This window comes from Zychaea mexicana (genome assembly GCF_025766255.1).
Source record: "Zychaea mexicana strain RSA 1403 chromosome Unknown BDB00scaffold_39, whole genome shotgun sequence".
NCBI lineage: Eukaryota > Fungi > Mucoromycota > Mucoromycetes > Mucorales > Lichtheimiaceae > Zychaea > Zychaea mexicana.
The window spans coordinates 78,924-96,630 of NW_026516702.1; the positions used below are offsets into that span (position 1 = coordinate 78,924).

A 17,707-nucleotide genomic window follows, 5' to 3' on the forward strand; every position below is an offset into this window, starting at 1 on the left:
AAGCCACATGAGATAAGCCTTTCCTGCGAGCATGGCACCCACGTTATCAAATAGTTCTATACGCAGTCAAGACATCAGGCTTTATTCCACTTTTAGCAATATCATCTCTAGCTATTAAAATTCATTCAGTTGCTGAACCTCAAGGAAATATATCTTATGTATATATGCGCACAACGGTGCTCAAATGTAGACTGTGCATACTACAAAGGCTAACTCCAGCGGTGTATTGGCTTTAGCTGAAAGAGGAGGATCGATGTTTTAATAATCGTATAAATAACAAATTGCGTATGTCGGTCTTGACAGGAATAGAAAATATGACCTGCCATTAAGTTCGAGGGGCAAATGAGAAAGAAGTGAAACTCTACAGTGTAAAAAAAAGAGGAAGAGATACTCGACGTTATGCAAGGATAATAATATTAGGCGAGAATGGTATTTAGAAAAGCACAAAGGCAAGTGCAACCAAAGCAAAGGTAGTAAGTGTCATAAGGTTGACGCGAGTCGAGCTACCAGCACCTGGGCGAGTAGTTCCGACGATACAGTCAGTGGCGCATTGGAACGCCATACTGTCCGGATTGCCAACGATCGTCTGATCGGGGCAAAGTTGGAACTGATTAGGGGTCATGTAGCAGTATCCAAGTGCACGTGGAGCCATGAAGCTCGGGAATTGGCCGTTTAGAGCGTTATAGTTGAGTTGAATGTACTCTAATGCAGCAAGTGTTCCGAATTCATTGGGAATCGCGCCGTTGAGTCCATTATGTCCAAGCATACTACAATATATACAAGATCAGTAAGCCAACTGGGCCTTCCAAACATCATGTCTTTTTCGCTATCTCCTTACATGCGCTTCAAATTCTGTAACTTGCCAACACTTGGGGAGATGTTTCCTCGCAAGCGGTTGTTTGAAAGATCCCTAAAATATTGTTTAGTTTCGCTGTACACACTAGTTCCCCCCTTGCATTGCACTCACAAGTACTCGAGATTAACCAAGTTATATAAGGATTCGGGGATAGAACCGTTCAGCATTTGATGAGATAGTAGCCTAAATGGTAACACACAGATTAATGGCTATGTAACGTGTCGATCTTTCTGTAACATACAATGAGGTAAGTCCCGTAATGTTGCCGATGGTTTCAGGAATAGGTCCAAGAATGTGGTTGTCTTTAAGATTACTGCAAGTGAAAGAATAGTAATAGTAAAGATGGGAGTGAGCAGATTTGATTATGTATGTCCCCTTAACGATATTGTGCTTACAAGGTTTGGAGAGCAGTCAAGCTTCCAAGGCCGGTAGGGATAACGCCATTGATCTGGTTGTTATCGAGTACGCTAAATAACGTGGAATAGCATACAATTAATAATGATTGGCATCGCAAAACATAGGAAAAGTCTTTATCAGAGGAAGAATATCACTCACAGGCTCACAAGGTTTGTCAGACTGAGAACAGCAGCAGGGAAGGGACCCGTCAAATTGTTGTTGCTCAAGTAGATATCTAGTGGATGAAAAACGATCAGTAACTTATAATGCGAGTACGAACTTATTCAACGTCGTTCTAACCTGTCAGCGTAAGAACACTGCTCCATGAATCAGGGATAGAGCCAGTGAACGAGTTATTCTTGAGGTGGCTAAGTAGAGAGAGAGAAAGAGATTAAAAAATTTAAGTTCGAATTGTTTCTAAAAAAAGATAATGTCTTACATGCTGCTTAACATGGGCATATTCTGGAAAGCGGGCAGACCACCGCCCATCTCATTAACATCTAAGTTCCTGAATTATCCAGTTAGAGCATCATCAAACTGCTGCGTTATTACAGATGTGTATAGACGAACTTACAGAAAACGAAGGCTGGCCATATTGCTGGATAATGATGCTGGAACCGAGCCCGAGATTTGGTTGTTGCTCAGATCCCTAAAATGGCGTCAGGCGCTTGTGAGCTTAATTTTTACTTTAAAAAAATAAACACACAACATGGAAATATAAGCGTTGTAGTCTTACAGTGTCATCAAGTTTGGTAACGAGCCAAAGACATCAGGAAGAGCACCGGCGAGGTTATTGTAGGGCAATTCTCTAATAAAGGTTATTTTCTTATTAGAATCGTTCTTTTCTTTCTTGAGCAGAAAATCAACTTTTTCCGTTACACTTTGGTCACAGCTCCGTTGTTGCAGCTAACGCCAAACCAGCCATTGCAACAACTGGTCATATCGGTGCCCGACCATCCAGTGGAGATCACCCACGAGTTGCCGTTCAGTGAGTTGAAGATTTGTTTGAGAGCAGAGCATGCGGTTTCGCTGACTACGCCGGTACCTACAGGATCCTCGCTAGGGGCAGGGGCAACTGCACTATCACTCGCAGCGGGTGCAGCCTCGCTTGCGGTCGGTGAAGCTGAGTCAATAGCGTCGGGTGGTGTTGCTGCATCAGATGGTGCGGTGGCGCCTGTGTCGTCGCTGGGCGTAGGGTCTGTTGTGCCGTCGCCAGTGTCTGTACCGTCGGTGACATCGCCAGAGCCGTCGGGGACATCGCCAGAGCCGTCGGTGCCGTCAACAGAGCCGTCGGTGATATCGCCAGAACCGTCGGTACCGTCAACAGAGCCATCGTTACCAGTTCCAGGATCGGTTGTGCCGCTTCCGTCTAAATGAAAAGTTCAAAAAAGTGGAGCGTGAGCTCGCGCGCCTCTCTGGTTGTCTGCGCTGTGCCTACAAACACGCTACTCACCGTCTTGTGCTTGGACGGCTACAGCCAGTAAGAGTACTGTGCAAAGAAAAAAGAGAAGTAGTAGTGGGCTGTGTATCTTCATTATGTGGACGTGGTAGTAGGGAAGGTAAAAGGAGAGGGAGAGAAAGAGAGAGAAAAGAAGGAAATAAGATCGAGGGCGGTCTTTATCAGGCACAGGTAGCAGTGGAAAATAGCCAAAAATAAAAAAAATGGCTGTGTTTGCGGATATCTTTGGGCTGCCCTTGTGTAACCCTTAAAGGACTTGACTTTTGGACATCAGACACGTGAAGCTTTTTTTAGGATCACAGCTGTTCAAAGAGAGCCCAGTGTAACAAGCGCATGGTTTAAACATGCGCAGTGCGATGCTGATTATATTTTTTTCTTCTCTTTTCTCTCTCTTCTTCATTCTCACTCATCCCTGATCATTTCCTCATGTCCAACTTGAAGCTTCGTATTGGCGTCATTGGTGCCCGCAACCTTGCCGCAGCGTATGTTTTGTGTTTTCTTTCACCGATCCCTTCCAGCTTTATTGACGTTCTTCCTTATCCGTGTAGTGACAAAACAGGCTACTCAGATCCTTATGTGGTCTTTCGCGTAGAGTAAGTACCAGAAACGGATAGGCAGGATAAAGGAGGCTACAGGAATGCTTAGACATATGGTATGTGCAACAGCGACAAGAAGTACACCACCAAGGTGATCAAGCAGACGTTGGATCCCGTTTGGAACTACGAGTTTGAAATCCCTATTGGTGCTGACAAGGTGCCAAGACCATTCAACGTGACAGTATGGGACAAGGACACCTTTGGACGTGATTTCCTTGGCGAAATCTCGATTCCTGTCAAAAACTGCTTCGACCGCAATGCTGGTGGTGTTGCTGACGGTATGCCTCGCCACTACAACGACCCTCAAAACTTACCACAGTGGTTTGGTCTCAACAAGCGGAGCGAGAAAAGTAACATTTCCGGTGAAGTTCAGATTAAATTTGGCTTTATTGAGCAGCATGTCCGAGACCCTCAGCAGTAAGTTGATCATACGTGATCGTATAGGTGTTGTCAAGAAAGCTACAGCTGATATCCCAATTTGATTGTTAGATACGCTGACGCTTGGGAGCAGCTATTTGGCCCAAGTAACTGAAGCATTCGGCCTTAATTACCGCTTATATCAGCCCCTACTGTCCTCATGTGGGGATTCGAAAGAAGCAACTGTACAAAATCAATCATCCAAAGCAGTAGAACATCCTCGATTCCCTTCAACACCACCCCTGAAAACGCATCAATTTGAAATAGACAATCTTAGTAAATATATCATTAATTGAAAAGAAAGCGTTTGATCCTTAAGCATCTTTTGCTTTTCTATTTTAAACGTCTCCTTGCCAATGCACGCATACCAGCTTTGGCAGGTAATGATGTTGTGTGTAACATGAAATCGTCTGTCTTGCCAACTATCATAGCAGAAATCAGATCTCCTCAAGAACCACTCTGTTCTATGTGAGACCGCTCGTTGTAAATTGAATATGGGATATCATATTGTGCTGCTATCAGTCTGCTTTACAGATCTTGTCCTTCATGTATACTTAAGAACTAAACTCTCACCAAGTGCAAAATACATATTGTTAGGCAGCATAAGTTTTACGGAGCTTTTTGATCGAATATATATACCCAAATGTTTATTAGTCAAGCAACATAAACGCAAACATCCATTCAGTGTTTAATAATGGCTAAAAGCAGCGTTGATACCAGGATGGTCTCTGCTCATATGTCGTAGACGCACAAACTTGGCGCAATAAGTATCAGTAACCCGCGGCTGTATATGGTTGCATTGAACGCATTTCTGTCAAACTATCAGAGGCACTAGGAGTCAAGTAGCAAATTTCCTTTACCACAAATTCTTCATCAGGATTGCGATTGCAGACAAGTAACTACTAATAGTGCTATTAATAAAAAGATATTATCTACAGTAAGTTGAACTTTATAAATAACTGAAAGATTGATGTAACTTTGGTGACTGTGTCATTGTCGATGCGCTGTGGATCATATCCCACTCATTACGTCGCGTGGGAAAAATGTGCCTATTTTATTCGCGCGTTTGGCAGTTTTGGCTTTTCTCTTTCTTCCACTGTCAGAAAACATACCGCAACTTCCTAGACATGGCCGGAAACAATCGTAATGCCTGGAACGTACGCTCTTCAAACGTGTCAAAGCGCGCTCATAATCCCATTCGCCAAATCGTTGATAAACTGAAGGTTGATCCCCAAGCCCAAAAGTCGTTCATAAGTCTGTCTGTTGGTACGTATATTATTTAAAAAGGATTTCGAAGTACATGTACTTAAGACCCATGATTCATCAGGCGATCCAACCGTTTTCGGTAACTTCAATGTGGACCAAAGTGCCAATGATGCTATTGCCAAGCAATTATATACGTTCAAACACAATGGCTATCCACCTGCTCATGGTATATACAACTGTTATTACTTTAACAAAGACCTGTACAGCCAGTTACTGAGTTGTTGTCTTCATTGAAGGTACCGTGCAAGCCCGAGACGCTGTCGCTCGCAAGTTCGGAATCCCGGATAAGGCGCCACTTACGGCTAATGATGTAATCTTAACCAACGGTTGCTCGGGTGCTTTGGAAATTTGCTTTAACGTACTCTGTAACCCCGGCCAAAACATTTTGCTTCCTTGCCCCGGCTTCTCGCTGTATCGCAGCTTGGCTGATATCAAGCAGGTTGAGGGCCGCTACTATCGCCTAATGCCTGAGAAAAACTGGCAAGTTGACCTTGAACACTTGGAATCATTGATTGATGACAATACTGCTGCCATTCTGGTCAATAACCCATCAAATCCATGCGGATCTGTGTACCCGCGCGAGCACCTTGAAGCCATCCTTGCCGTGGCTGCCAAGCACCACGTTCCCATCATTGCTGATGAGATTTACTGTGATTTGGTATTTGAGGGCAATACATTTCACCCAATGGCATCGCTTACGCAAGATGTGCCCATCCTGTCGGTCGGCGGCTTGGCCAAGAAATGGCTCGTACCTGGATGGCGTGTCGGGTGGATCTTGATCCAGGATCGTCATGATGTTTTAAACAAGGAAGTCCGAGAGGGTTTGTTGAACTTGTCGCAAGTTATTCTCGGTCCAAACTCGGCTTCCCAAGGTGCATTGGATGATATCTTGCATCATACGCCGCAATCCTTCTATGATGATACCATCAAGCAGTTGGAGGTATGCTTTTTTAAAACACAGTTCTATTTCTTTTCAAAACTGACCTCTACCTATTTTTTCTTAGCACAACACAAGCCTCAGCCTTTCAGCAGTATCTAATATTGATGGGTTGAACCCAGTAACGCCCCAAGGTGCCATGTACATGATGGTAATCTTTCACTGGAAAACAAACGCATTGTTGATCTGTTAGTAACCACAAAGCTGGTATAGGTTGGCATCGATATTGAAAAATTCAAGGACATCGCGTCTGACGTAGAGTTCAGTCAGAAGCTCGTTGCGGAAGAGAATGTTTTATGTTTGCCAGGACAGGTACTAAAAAAATTGAGCGGGCTAGCGTTTCACCGGATCAATTATTAACATAACGTAATAGTGTTTCGATTATCCCAACTATATTCGCATTGTAATCACCCCACCAGCAGACTGCCTTGCTGAAGCATATGAACGCATGGCTCAGTTCTGCGCAAGACACCGCAAATAGACACTAGAATAAGTTGTACTACTTGTAAAATATTATTTTTCACGATTTCTCTCAGGAGACCACCTTTTAATTATCAACTCCTGTACTTTGAATGATTCTAAACACTGTGGGCGAGACTCGTCATATCGGTGCGGTTTGATTACGTAGCAAAGAACCAATGTCTTTTTTACTTGTGTACAGATCCGATTTAGGCGATGTAACTCTTTCCAACCTATTTTCTTACGCTCATCATCATCATTATTCGATACCACGACAACGGCAAAATCACCATGGTTATGCTTGCGTCCAGTCCGATAAAGCACTAAGGAGAGTCGTTTAGCGACCCATTCGATGTCATGGTATCTGCTTTTGCCTACCGAAATCCACGCCAAATTTTGATCCCTGTTTGGGCGCCCATCCAAGACTACGATAATAATGATAAACAGCATAGCGTGTTGCAAATGATGGTATGCGGTTCGAGAATCTGGTCCAACAATCATCAATGGTGAGCAGTTTCTGTGGATAAACGATCATTTAGTAAAGTTCTATGAATTTTCATGCAAAGACGAGGCTCTTTACCGCGGATGGATCATAGATCTTCAGAGTATTTAACGCATAGACAAGAAAGAAAGACTCATAGAAATCGAGCAATAACTGTTCATAGTCTTGGTTCCTTGTCATTTCTTTTATTTCTTCGGGGCTCCATGCATCCGTCGAGAAGGATGATGATTTGGTATTATCCTGGGTTCTTTTCATCCTTCGTCGTTCCGTGGTAATATGTTCAAGAAACACAGTATCCTTGGCAGCTATGTTGATTTGAGATTTCAGTCACAAAAATGAACATGATGTTACGGCGCCATTTTTTTACCAGTGTCAATGGTACGCGATTTCCAAGTTGGGCGAGCTCGCGACAGTGATCCTTTTCCAAAAAGCCCCAGTTGAAAAGGATCATTATCATTGATATGCTGAATCCAAACACTTGAGCCGAATTCAAGTAATGTGCCTGTCCATTTTGGCGCAGATGTATATTGGAACAACGAGGCAAACCAAGATCGCGGACTTGCAGCAAGGTGTACAGGAAGCGGTGCTGGCTCCATTTGTGAAACGGCAAAGGAGTGCCTGTCGTCGAGTAGCACACAATTTCATATTCTCGATCTTTGCAGACGCTCCGCTCTTGTGTCGCATCAAATAGAAGCAGGTACACACTCACTCACTCTTGTTCGTACCTTCTCTCTTACACCTTCTCTTCGTTTGGAAACAAACAGCGTATTGGGAAGCTGGTCTCTCCTAATAATACTTTTGTCACTATCTGTATATCCCCAGTCCTTTCCTTCATATATTATATTTATTCAGAGCTGATCATCACTACAAAGTTGACGCTCATCATCTCCGCATGTCGCTCTTCTCGAAATTCACAAAGAACAATGCAGGAGACAAAACCGGCATCTATCCTTGGTCGCAGCGTAAACTGATTGGGAGTCAGTCGCATGTCTTGCCGCGCTTTGGCCATGCTACAGCAGCAGCCCTGCCCACGGATAACTTGATCTTGTTTGGCGGCATGCATAATAAATCCAAGAAAGATCTTTTTCTTATTGATACCAGTAAGCTCGATCGAAGGGTGTTATGGAAAGAAGATCACGTTGCTCAAGAGAATTACTAGATAATATGTCTGCAAATTTTGTAAATGCTACTGGCGATGTACCCACACCACGTATGCATCCAGTCATTGCTCCACTTGGCAACAACTGTGTTTTGTGTATGTTGTCGTTATATTCCAATGATCCTACCAGCATATATGATTCATTCTAATTCATAACCCCATATTGATCAGTGTACGGAGGTGAGCCTAGCAATGCTGACGAAAAATGGGATCCCAACTTTTATACCCTCAATATCAGTGAGTTTCAATTGCAAATGAATATCCTAAATACTTAGCATGATTTTTTTAACACCGAAATTTGTGTAAAAACCACTAGGCACCCGACAATGGTCTCGCATCCAGATGAAGGATGGATGTTTACCTGTCGAACGGTCAGGACACTCGATTGCCGTAGGCGGTAATCTCTTGTATATCTGGGGCGGTCAGCGGGCAGGCCGCTACCTGGATGATCTTTTTGTGTTGAACGCAAGCACATGTGAGTATATATAATTGTGCTAAAGATAAAAGAGGCTAAACTTCAACATCTCAAATAGATCAAACAAATCCTCAATGGGAGCATATAGCATCTGCTAATGAAGGTCCTGCAGGACGATCGGGACATGCCTCTGTTGTTTTTGATGATAAAGTATATATGTAAGTTTGTTTAAACCAATGGCACGAAAAAGGGAAAGGCAGGAATATTACTAACCAAGTTATTGTGAAGTTTTGGTGGTACTGATGGTGACCACCTATATAATGATGTTTGGGCGTATGATCTTCATACTCGACACTGGTCCCAAATTTCGGCAGTCGGTTATATTCCGGTGCCGCGAGAAGGCTGTGATGCTGCTCTTGCCGGCGACGTAATGTACGTGTTTGGTGGTCGAGGTCCTGATGGTCATGAACTTGGTGACCTTTGCGCATTCAAAATCCGAGGTAATTTTATTTACATATAAAGCATCACAGATTCCCTAAGTCGTTTTCGTATGTATAGGTCACCGCTGGTTTATGTTCCAAAATATGGGACCCTCACCAACTCCACGGTTTGGCCTGACATTTACTGCAGTTGACGATAAGATCGTTGCGCTTGGAGGAGAATCGAGCACAGGAAAAATGGAGGAATCGCCGTATCTTGTCCACATACTCGATTGTTGTATGTTTACGTATCCATAAATTATTTTCTGACATAGTAAAGTGAATCTCACACTTGCTTATATAGCAAAAATACGTTATCCGCCAGAGACGCAAACTGCTAGCAATCCATCGCCAGCTACTTCAGTTGATACAAACCCTGCAATAATAATACCAAAATCGAGCGTGGAACGTTTACAGCAAATACCACAACAAACATCGCCTGGACCTAACATGGAAGAATCACTGTCAGCTAGAGATTATGTAGACAACATATCGAATGCAACAGCGACACCTGCTACTGCACACAACAATATCCCTACCCAAAATACTACCTCTACAACTCCAGCAGTTAATAATACCAGCCGGCGCCGCTCGCTTCATCCTGAGCAGGTATGTCATTCAGGAGAAGTATAATGAAAAGTCATCCCATTGAAAGATTAAAAAACTTTAGACCAACATGGTCCCGCAAAGGCCACCCAGACACATGTCTATGGTACCACCTGGAGCGCTTCGACGTCCTCGTACAACATCACCATTACCGTTAACAGGAGACGACAATATGCAGCAGCAACATAATGAACAATTGGGTCCAACTAAAGAGGACGAGAAGCCCCGTTCAGCCAGCCCGGCACGAAACCCTTCACCACAGCGACCACCACGTCCATCACGAGAAGGCGTGTCATTAGGCAACACATATCGTAAGGATACCGTATCCATGTTTCCAGATTCTCACATTGCAACAACTGCTGCCGCGAATGTTCCTTTTGATGTACTCCCGACCGAGCAAGACGAAAGTGAACTTGAGTCACTCATGAAGGAAGTCAAGGCCCAAGACGTGATAATTCATAGTATGAAAAAGAAAGAACCGTGGTGGCGTAGCGAAGTTTCCATGGCGCGCAAGATGAGACTTCAAGATACCTCTCCTCGTGATGAGCCAATGGCTAGCAATGCCTTGGTAGAAGAAATCATGGCATTGAAAGCCGAACTTCGGCGAACACAGGCACATATTAGCGACTCTACGATGCATCAGGCTATGGCAACAAAAGTGCAACAGACCGATCGAATCCGTACAGCAGCGCTACAGGAAGCCGCATACTTCAAGTCAAAATACATTGGATTGATGGAACGGCGCCGACAGCAGGGCGATCAGCACGCAGATGACGACCAAGTGCAAGTGCTTGAACAGAGGCTGGCCGAAACGCTGATGGAGAACGAAACAACCCGTCGTCTCTTGCAACAGAGGAATAAACAAGCCCATCACGACCATAATGCGCGAGATTCAGCAGAAGATCGAGCCAAAGAAGCTCAGGAGCGCGCAGAAGAAGCACATCGAGCTCATGAGCGAGCGCTTGAAAAACTGGATCACGTTCATCAACGTGCAGTGCAGGCCGAAGCACAAGTGCGTGAGAATGTAGACAAGGTCGCGAGTTTGACAAACCAACTGGCAGATAGCTTATCTGCTCCGTCCTCCAAGCAAATGGATCAAGCCAAAGATCAGATCATCCAACTTGAGCAGGCCAACTCAAAGGTGTACGATGAAGCTCAGGTGTTGAGACAACAGCTGGGTAGCTACACGGAAGATATCCAGCATTTACGGTTGGCTTTGGATGAACGAGAAGACGCGCTGGGTCAAGCAATGCGGCAGCTGGAAGACACGTCGGTGCAAGTGAGCACGATGAAACAAACTCTTTCCAAGCAGACACCTGCAGTTGCAGCCACTGCATCCCCTACGCGAGCATATTAATCGCAAACCGATACATATACAAGACAAAGAAAAGGCTTTTTTCATTTTACGATAAAAAACAAATTGATTTCTCTATTTACTTATACATGCGTGTCTGTTTCGGGGATGGTTAGAGGAAGGGTTTATTTGGTTGTTGGTGGGGTGGGGTGGGGTGAGGGTCATCTTGTTGTATGCCATTTATAGTAGATGTGTAAAAATGCTCGTTTGTTTACTGCTTGCCAGCAACCTTGATCACATTTGATCCGTTCTTTTCTCTTACAACCAAGCTCAGCTTGCTATCGACATCCACGGTAATTTGTACTTCAATCTTACTACCCTTGGCTTCTTTGCCTTGTGACAATGGCAGGGAAGCCTCGACCAATAAAGCAGCGGGCTTAGTGACAACCTTCGTAACGATCTCGGGCTCCTCCTCAATAGGTTCTTCACCTTCCTCGACTTCAATGGCCTCGACTGGGATCTCCTCCTTCACCACAGTGTGGTCACCTTCGTGCAATGCAAGGTAGGCGTGTGTCTGGCCAGCTGCAGCGTTAGCGAATTCAAAGGTGCGACGGGCAGGCAAAGCGGTACCTCTAGGAATGACTGTGACGAACTCGCCGTTTGCATTGACAATGCCTATAGCCTTCTGGGTGTGTGGTGCAACGGTGATGACAGGCTCCTGCGATGCCACAATATCTTCCTTTTCGTATCCGGAGAGCAACGATGCTTGAAGGGCACAGCCACGAGCCACGACCTCATCAGCCTCCAACTCGGCCGAGAGTACCTTGGTATGCTCAGCAGTGAAGACTTCACGGATTTTCACAGCAAACTTGGGAATACGAGCAGAACCACCAACCAAAATGACCTCATCAATCTCAGATGCGTCCAAATCAGCCTTGGTCAAAACTTCACGGATGGTATCCAAAGCCTTGGCGAAGACCTTGTTAGCCATAATCTCGAAGCGCATGCGGTTGATAGTGCTGTGGAAATCAAGACCATCGGCAAGCGATTCAACAAAGCATGGTGCAGAGTTGGCGCTCGAAAGCATCTTCTTGGTCACTTCAACAGCCCCACGCAACTTGGCAAGAGCCTTGCGGTTCGATGCGATATCGACCTTAGACTTTTTCTTGAATTCGTTTGCAAAGTGATTGATCAACAGATCATCCAACGAGGAACCGCCCAATTTCGTATCGTGAGCAGTAGCCAAGACAGAGTAAAGTCCCGATCGCACCGTTAAAGCAGTGACGTCGAGCGAATGACCACCCAAATCGCAAACAACGACCGTCTTGTCTTGGTTTGCATTCTTGTTCACAGTTTCATAGGCAAGCACAGCAGCAGCAGACTCTTGCACCAATTGCAACACCTGGATACCGGCAGCCTCGGCAGCCTCAGTAAGGGCCTTGCGTTGTTGTTCGGTAAAGTAGGAAGGAACTGCCAAAACAGCACCAGAGACGGGAGTACCCAAGAAAGCCTCAGCAGACTCGCGGATGTGACGCAAGAACTTGGCTGACACTTCACCAGCAGTAAACACGACGTCAGATTCAGGGAGCGAGATCGCATAAGCTGGCTGTCCATCCTTCTCAATCACGGGAGCTGCCGATCCGGGCAAGTTCTCGCTTTGGCTGAAGCTGAGTGTTTATATAACGATTAGAACCTTGTTATAACGATGAATGCGAAAAAAAATTTACCTCTTGCCAATCTCGGCACGGAAGTTAGCCACAGTTGTCTTGGGGTTGCGGGCAATGTCAGATTTGGCTTGCGAACCAACAACCTAAATAGAATCCCGCATTAGAGAAACCTAAACTTTCAAAATCGCTCAATCTAACAAAACTTACCTCTTCGACGCCATGGAAAGCAAGTACAGAGGCGATCTGACGATCACCTTCCTCGTTGGCAAGACAATCAGCGCGACCTTCCTTTAATAAAACTTTAATAAAGGTAATAATCTGTACTTATACTGTTTGCTAGATCTTACTTTGTTCAAGTACGCGATCGAAGTGTACGAAGTGCCAAAGTTGATACCAATAACGCTCATTGTTAAGATATTAGGGGTGACGAGGATATCGAAGAAGAAGAAAAAAAAATTGTGCCAGATTTTTTTTTTTTTTCATTTTGCAGGGCAGCAGCCAATTAAAACAAAGGTTTTGGTGGGGCCAAGCGAATTTACAACCGCCTTACAACACATTTGGAGAAGCTTGACCATGAAGAGACTCACACTTATTCTTGACTATTCGTCGAGATATGAGGATGCGACATGATACTATGGGATAAGAAGCACTTAGCATACGGGTTGATACACAGTAAATTTATAATTACGTCTTCAATGAAAATGCAGGATTTCTTTACTGATTCTTCTGGGCACTTGTGCTCGATAACCGGCGCTTGACAGTCTAATTCCCGAGGAACGCTTCTTCGCGTATTTTGTGGATTATGTGGTGTATTTTATTAGTAACCCTTACTGACTTGTAAGCAGGATGTAACCAGAAAACCAGCGATAATCAGCTTGAGCATTTGAAGGGACGCCCCAGTGAAGGGACGACTAGATAGACGTCCACACAGGCATAAATCGACTAAAGCCAAGAACCATTCTGCTTTAAATTGACCACTTTAGCTACCGGTACTGAGATCATCTTGTATTTATTCCTTAACGTTGTTGAAATATCATATCTTTCCTTGTATGCGTCAATTTGATTGCACGTATACATCCTGCAATGGAAAACAGTGCTGTAAGATCATTCGAGGTGTCACCGGCTTTTAATTTTTTCTCTTTTACCTTGCTATTTAAACACTTGTAATAATAAGCGTTGCTGCACATTTCTATAACACTGTTATGTAATAGTCCTAAATATTTATTACTTCAGATCCTGTTCATAGAAACATTGTCTACTATTAGCAGCCCTGCGATATAGATCGCTCCAATATTTTTCACGATAGAAAAGCTGCATATTGACCCAGCAATGGATCAGATTTGAGTTGCTTTACAGCGCTGGCTTCATGGTACACCCACAGAAATACGTCACCGGAGTCCGGAGTCCTTGTTCTGCGTCGCACATTCCGGTTGGATTCCAACGTCCATTAATAAATCATACGACTTTCCCCAGCCAAAAGTCCAGCTGCAGGTCGAGAAGCACCAATTAGTGATAAGCAGATCAGTTTATAAATTCGTTAAATCACTGGTCTCGTTGGACACGATGGACACAATGAGAGCCAGTGTAGTAGCATTGACTTCCGCTGTAAACTAGCAAGAGCGATTCGTCCTGCTGATTCAAGCGTCGGAGAAAGTAAAACCGCGCGCGCAACAACAATGGGAATTGCACGAAAAATATTGCTGGATTGGAGCGTTCTAGTCCTCTTGGTGTACTACTGTTTTCTCGAGCACGGGTGACTCACCAATAAAAAAAAGGAAAAGCATCGCTCGTCGTAGTCCACTGGTTGCCAGACTGGGGCGAAAGATCCAACTTCAACTGCTTTAACGCGGTTGAGGTAATTTTCCACTTTGTACGCGCATATGGTCGTACTGCAGAATCAGTTGTTGCTGCTCTTGGGGACACACTGGCCGCAGAATGAACAGGAAAAAGTCTGTGTATGTTGAGCCCGTGAGTAATATCGTTTTGGGCACGAAGCCAGTCGGTTGGGATTGTTTTACCTATACTGTAGCAGGAGCTTTAAGCAACGATCATGAAACCGGTCTTTATAGTGCCATGGATGAGGAGACTTGCCAAAGAAATTCCTTTCTTTTCGAGATAAAAGACATACCGTACACAAGGGAGATATATTCAAAGGACTGGCTTCTTCCATTTGGTTCGAACTTGGCTCCAGGAAACAGTATGTTTACAGTAAAAGTAACTCAGGCAATGGCTATCTATGACTGATATCTACTCAACTTTCGTTTAACTAATGAGAAGCTCATGAATTTTGATATCAGTTTTTACCTTGTAAGACACTGGCCATTGCTTGCTCAATAAGTCATATATTCGCTGATTTACACACGGTTTCCTTAATTTCTTAAAGTATGGGCAACCCTAGCTCGAGACGATCCTGTCGATTCAATATAACTTGAGTACCTCTGCAAGAAAGCTTAACAGTTTGACAGCCGCATGTTCAATGGCACAGGTAGGCGATTGAAAAAGCCAGATAAGAGCTATTGGAATCGAGGGCGCAACAGAATACAAACTCGAAAGCTGTATCTTCGATGGACAAAATGCCCTTTTGCGCCTTACGGAAGGATATACAGAAGTAATAGTAGCAGTAGCATCCTCGATTGACATTTTGTAAGATATAGATAGACAAAAAGAAAAGTATTTTAGGAAAGCCGTTTGCGTTTTAGCTATATGTATATGACGACTGGAAGCATATCCTTCTTTTTCAAGGCTACATGTAATAGGATACGACAAATATTGATGCTGATCATGACGGACGAAGCATGACTACATAACGCGAGCGTTATCAAAACAGCTTGTACTGTAGTTATTGAAAGTACGCCACGTATCTAAAATACTGTGGACTCGTACTTTTCCAACTCCTGGTAAATGCATTCCTTAGGCTTCTGCAATACCTTTTAAGGTGTTCCATCATTGTTTTACTACTTAAACGTCTCCCGTTTGTCGTAAATCGCTGGGGGTTCAACGTATCATGGTTAGCGTGCTACTAGTCGGGTCATGTATTTATAAATTTATGTTACTCACGCCATTTTACTATAGATTATGGCGCATGGAACATCTTATGAAATTTGAACGTACCTTCTCGTAGTAGATTTGCAAGTACTGTATCTTGCGGTGTGGTCCGCAAACTTAATATTTTCCTACTCGATTGTACAGGGCATTCGACTGATGTAATAACCTCTTCAATAGACCCCTCCCCTATTGGCCTTATATGTAAATGCCATATATCAAGGAGACGGCCGACAAAGACCTCCTATCTAATTGGGTGGTTCCCAATCATATACCGAGTAGCTTGATCCCTCCAAGAAAATACGCAAAATGGCACAACTCCAAGGTAAGTGTTTGCTTAAGAGCATCCATGTTTGGATGTCTGCTGGTTTTTGTTATTTATTGTTTCACAAGAGTAAGCTATAATATCGCGACAATTAGAACTTTTAAATTATAACCGTTGATGAAGGAGTAGTGTATTCATTCAGCAATGGATCTGACATAAGCTGACTTGCATTTTCACCTTCGATACCTACTTCGAAGGCGATACCGCTTGATTCCACCTTATCCTGTATCATATTTATAAATCCAGGGTGAGGTTGACCGCCAGTCCCGTTCGCTGTGTGGAAGGTCTTTCCAAACCCGAAATCTATATTGGAGCCTTAGAGATCAAATCGACAGTAGCTGCTGCTGATGGCATCCACCATCCAGGTATTTAAATCGATGCCCTTCCGATATTCGAAGAAGCTGATATAATCAGCAATAGTCTTTTCCGAGTTCTGAGCGCCCAAACCGTTTCGGATGGTGAGAGCCACTTTGCCTCCTGCCTCCGATGTGGGAGAAAGCAGGTTGTCTCGTGCTACAGCAACTTTATTTATTTTGATAAATTTACCAAAATAATGGCTGCGATCAATGTATCCTTAGAGGCTTTTGAACGACAATCACTCACGATGGAAATAATTTCGGCTCGCGATTCGCAACTGGATCGTGTTTCTCCTATTGAAACTTTGCCACTTTCACGGGCGCGGGTGATTGCACCAAAAATAAGCGAAGTAGGTGCATCGCTCGACGAAATCCATTGGTTCTTGGTTTGTGGCATAAATGCTGCTTTCAGTTGACTCAGCGAGTCCTCGGTTATTTCCCATGCAGTACGTACAGGTGGTGCTGATGCAGCGTTGTCGGTATTGAGCTGATATTGTTTGGGAATGGCATTTTTGGTTCACTACGGAGCGACGGAAAAATTCGTCCAGGAGTACGAGACCAATCAACCGGGATTCTTCGTTTATCTACAGGCTCACGAGCAAGCTGAGCCCATACTTCAACGAAATCCAGCAGACCACGTAAATCAGCGATGAAATAGTGCAACGAGCAGACAACAGCAATGGTTCCGCAAGAGAACTATACAAGGAACATGTGCGACTCGAACTACAAGTGAAGGCTTACAGTTAGGGTGTGGTACCATCTGGGTAATTTTTACTGCAAGTGTACATGCTCTTGGAGCCAAATCTTCAGATATACCACCACTGTATGGAAAGTCTTTCATTTCGAAGATGAACGGTGTGCCTGACCGGTTCTCATCGTCCATAGCAATATACGCGCTACCATCGTCATTGATGTGTACCGTGACCGTAACTGGAGGATGTAATTCAAGTGCCTCGGACAAAGAAGCCTCTAACCTGTCAACCATGTCACCAGTAGCCTCGGAATGGAGGATGAACCAGTGAGCAAGGACCTGAGATACTGTACAAATGGCAAGCTATCTATAGCGCAACTAAGTGGTATTTTCAATGGAACATCGGGACTGTTACGTTTGTTGGAGGGATATACAGTAGTGGAAGTAGTGTTTGAGCTGGAAATCTCGGCTATCATTTTTACGGGTAGAGGAAAGATAAGATTGGTAAGGAAAGAGCAGAAATATACAGAGGAGTAACCCCATTATATGACTTACTTTTAGTTCTCGGTCATGTTAGTCTATTAGTTATATATGGTTGGGAGCTCTAGACGTTTGCGCCCAAAACTAGCTATTGCCCGTAAAGCTACTCCAACCTGCAAAGTATTATAGTGTACATTTCTCTGATACCTAAATCCGTAAAGGTTGGAAACTTCCGCATTCATGTGGAACATGCCGTGCGTATGCTGCTGTATACACTCCTATGTATATTTTTATAATATGGGGGT

General features: G+C 44.1%; 7 protein-coding genes across 7 annotated transcripts; 3 read left to right on the top strand and 4 right to left on the bottom strand.

Moving 5' to 3' along the window:
- Positions 1–433: 433 nt before the first annotated feature.
- Positions 434–2,787, bottom strand: BDB00DRAFT_872631 (uncharacterized protein; the record flags this gene model as incomplete). Its single annotated transcript, XM_053126981.1, has 11 exons — positions 434–767; positions 839–910; positions 1,098–1,169; positions 1,252–1,323; positions 1,412–1,487; positions 1,553–1,620; positions 1,692–1,760; positions 1,827–1,901; positions 1,989–2,060; positions 2,132–2,621; positions 2,706–2,787. The coding sequence occupies 11 exons, from the start codon at positions 2,785–2,787 to the stop codon at positions 434–436; spliced, it is 1,482 nt and encodes a 493-aa protein (XP_052979381.1).
- Positions 2,788–3,100: 313 nt separating this feature from the next.
- BDB00DRAFT_824482 (C2 domain-containing protein) lies at positions 3,101–4,068 on the top strand. The gene is made up of 3 exons (XM_053123616.1): positions 3,101–3,193; positions 3,260–3,724; positions 3,797–4,068. Exons 2-3 carry the CDS (start codon positions 3,366–3,368, stop codon positions 3,837–3,839), a joined length of 402 nt encoding a protein of 133 aa, XP_052979382.1. The 5' UTR covers positions 3,101–3,193; positions 3,260–3,365; the 3' UTR covers positions 3,840–4,068.
- Positions 4,069–4,851: 783 nt separating this feature from the next.
- On the top strand, positions 4,852–6,408 carry BDB00DRAFT_788174 (tyrosine aminotransferase; the record flags this gene model as incomplete). Its single annotated transcript, XM_053120768.1, has 6 exons — positions 4,852–4,990; positions 5,052–5,156; positions 5,227–5,930; positions 5,995–6,078; positions 6,141–6,239; positions 6,301–6,408. The coding sequence occupies 6 exons, from the start codon at positions 4,852–4,854 to the stop codon at positions 6,406–6,408; spliced, it is 1,239 nt and encodes a 412-aa protein (XP_052979383.1).
- On the bottom strand, positions 6,290–7,542 carry BDB00DRAFT_385789 (tRNA intron endonuclease). Its single transcript, XM_053117173.1, has 4 exons — positions 7,256–7,542; positions 6,967–7,193; positions 6,765–6,903; positions 6,290–6,709 (listed from the first exon to the last, which is right to left on the bottom strand). The coding sequence occupies exons 1-4, from the start codon at positions 7,482–7,484 to the stop codon at positions 6,441–6,443; spliced, it is 864 nt and encodes a 287-aa protein (XP_052979384.1). The 5' UTR covers positions 7,485–7,542; the 3' UTR covers positions 6,290–6,440.
- A 5-nt stretch (positions 7,543–7,547) lies between these two features.
- BDB00DRAFT_824491 (uncharacterized protein) lies at positions 7,548–10,963 on the top strand. Its single transcript, XM_053123617.1, has 9 exons — positions 7,548–7,988; positions 8,048–8,143; positions 8,219–8,284; positions 8,364–8,522; positions 8,581–8,680; positions 8,751–8,962; positions 9,021–9,179; positions 9,246–9,550; positions 9,612–10,963. The coding sequence occupies exons 1-9, from the start codon at positions 7,781–7,783 to the stop codon at positions 10,902–10,904; spliced, it is 2,598 nt and encodes an 865-aa protein (XP_052979385.1). The 5' UTR covers positions 7,548–7,780; the 3' UTR covers positions 10,905–10,963.
- Positions 10,964–11,112: 149 nt separating this feature from the next.
- BDB00DRAFT_788176 (heat shock protein 70 family) lies at positions 11,113–12,915 on the bottom strand (the record flags this gene model as incomplete). Its single annotated transcript, XM_053120769.1, has 4 exons — positions 11,113–12,502; positions 12,569–12,651; positions 12,716–12,796; positions 12,856–12,915. The coding sequence occupies 4 exons, from the start codon at positions 12,913–12,915 to the stop codon at positions 11,113–11,115; spliced, it is 1,614 nt and encodes a 537-aa protein (XP_052979386.1).
- A 3,276-nt stretch (positions 12,916–16,191) lies between these two features.
- BDB00DRAFT_939176 (uncharacterized protein) lies at positions 16,192–17,410 on the bottom strand (the record flags this gene model as incomplete). Its single annotated transcript, XM_053129310.1, has 4 exons — positions 17,338–17,410; positions 17,007–17,269; positions 16,828–16,927; positions 16,192–16,388 (listed from the first exon to the last, which is right to left on the bottom strand). The coding sequence occupies exons 1-4, from the start codon at positions 17,396–17,398 to the stop codon at positions 16,192–16,194; spliced, it is 621 nt and encodes a 206-aa protein (XP_052979387.1). The 5' UTR covers positions 17,399–17,410.
- Positions 17,411–17,707: the final 297 nt, after the last annotated feature.

What these genes read in the sequence shown, in the direction of transcription:
- BDB00DRAFT_824482 (XM_053123616.1), top strand. Translation starts at nt 3,366, where the DNA reads ATGTGCAACAGCGACAAGAAGTACACCACCAAGGTGATCAAGCAGACG. An exon ending in CATGTCCGAGACCCTCAGCA is followed by an intron (nt 3,725 to 3,796) that starts GTAAGTTGATCA and finishes TTTGATTGTTAG; the next exon opens with ATACGCTGACGCTTGGGAGC.
- BDB00DRAFT_385789 (XM_053117173.1), bottom strand. Translation starts at nt 7,484, where the DNA reads ATGGAGCCAGCACCGCTTCCTGTACACCTTGCTGCAAGTCCGCGATCT. An exon ending in ATCGCGTACCATTGACACTG is followed by an intron (nt 7,194 to 7,255) that starts GTAAAAAAATGG and finishes AAATCAACATAG; the next exon opens with CTGCCAAGGATACTGTGTTT. An exon ending in AAAATTTGGCGTGGATTTCG is followed by an intron (nt 6,710 to 6,764) that starts GTAGGCAAAAGC and finishes GACTCTCCTTAG; the next exon opens with TGCTTTATCGGACTGGACGC.
- BDB00DRAFT_824491 (XM_053123617.1), top strand. Translation starts at nt 7,781, where the DNA reads ATGTCGCTCTTCTCGAAATTCACAAAGAACAATGCAGGAGACAAAACC. An exon ending in TTTGATGATAAAGTATATAT is followed by an intron (nt 8,681 to 8,750) that starts GTAAGTTTGTTT and finishes GTTATTGTGAAG; the next exon opens with TTTTGGTGGTACTGATGGTG. An exon ending in GCTCGCTTCATCCTGAGCAG is followed by an intron (nt 9,551 to 9,611) that starts GTATGTCATTCA and finishes AAAAAACTTTAG; the next exon opens with ACCAACATGGTCCCGCAAAG.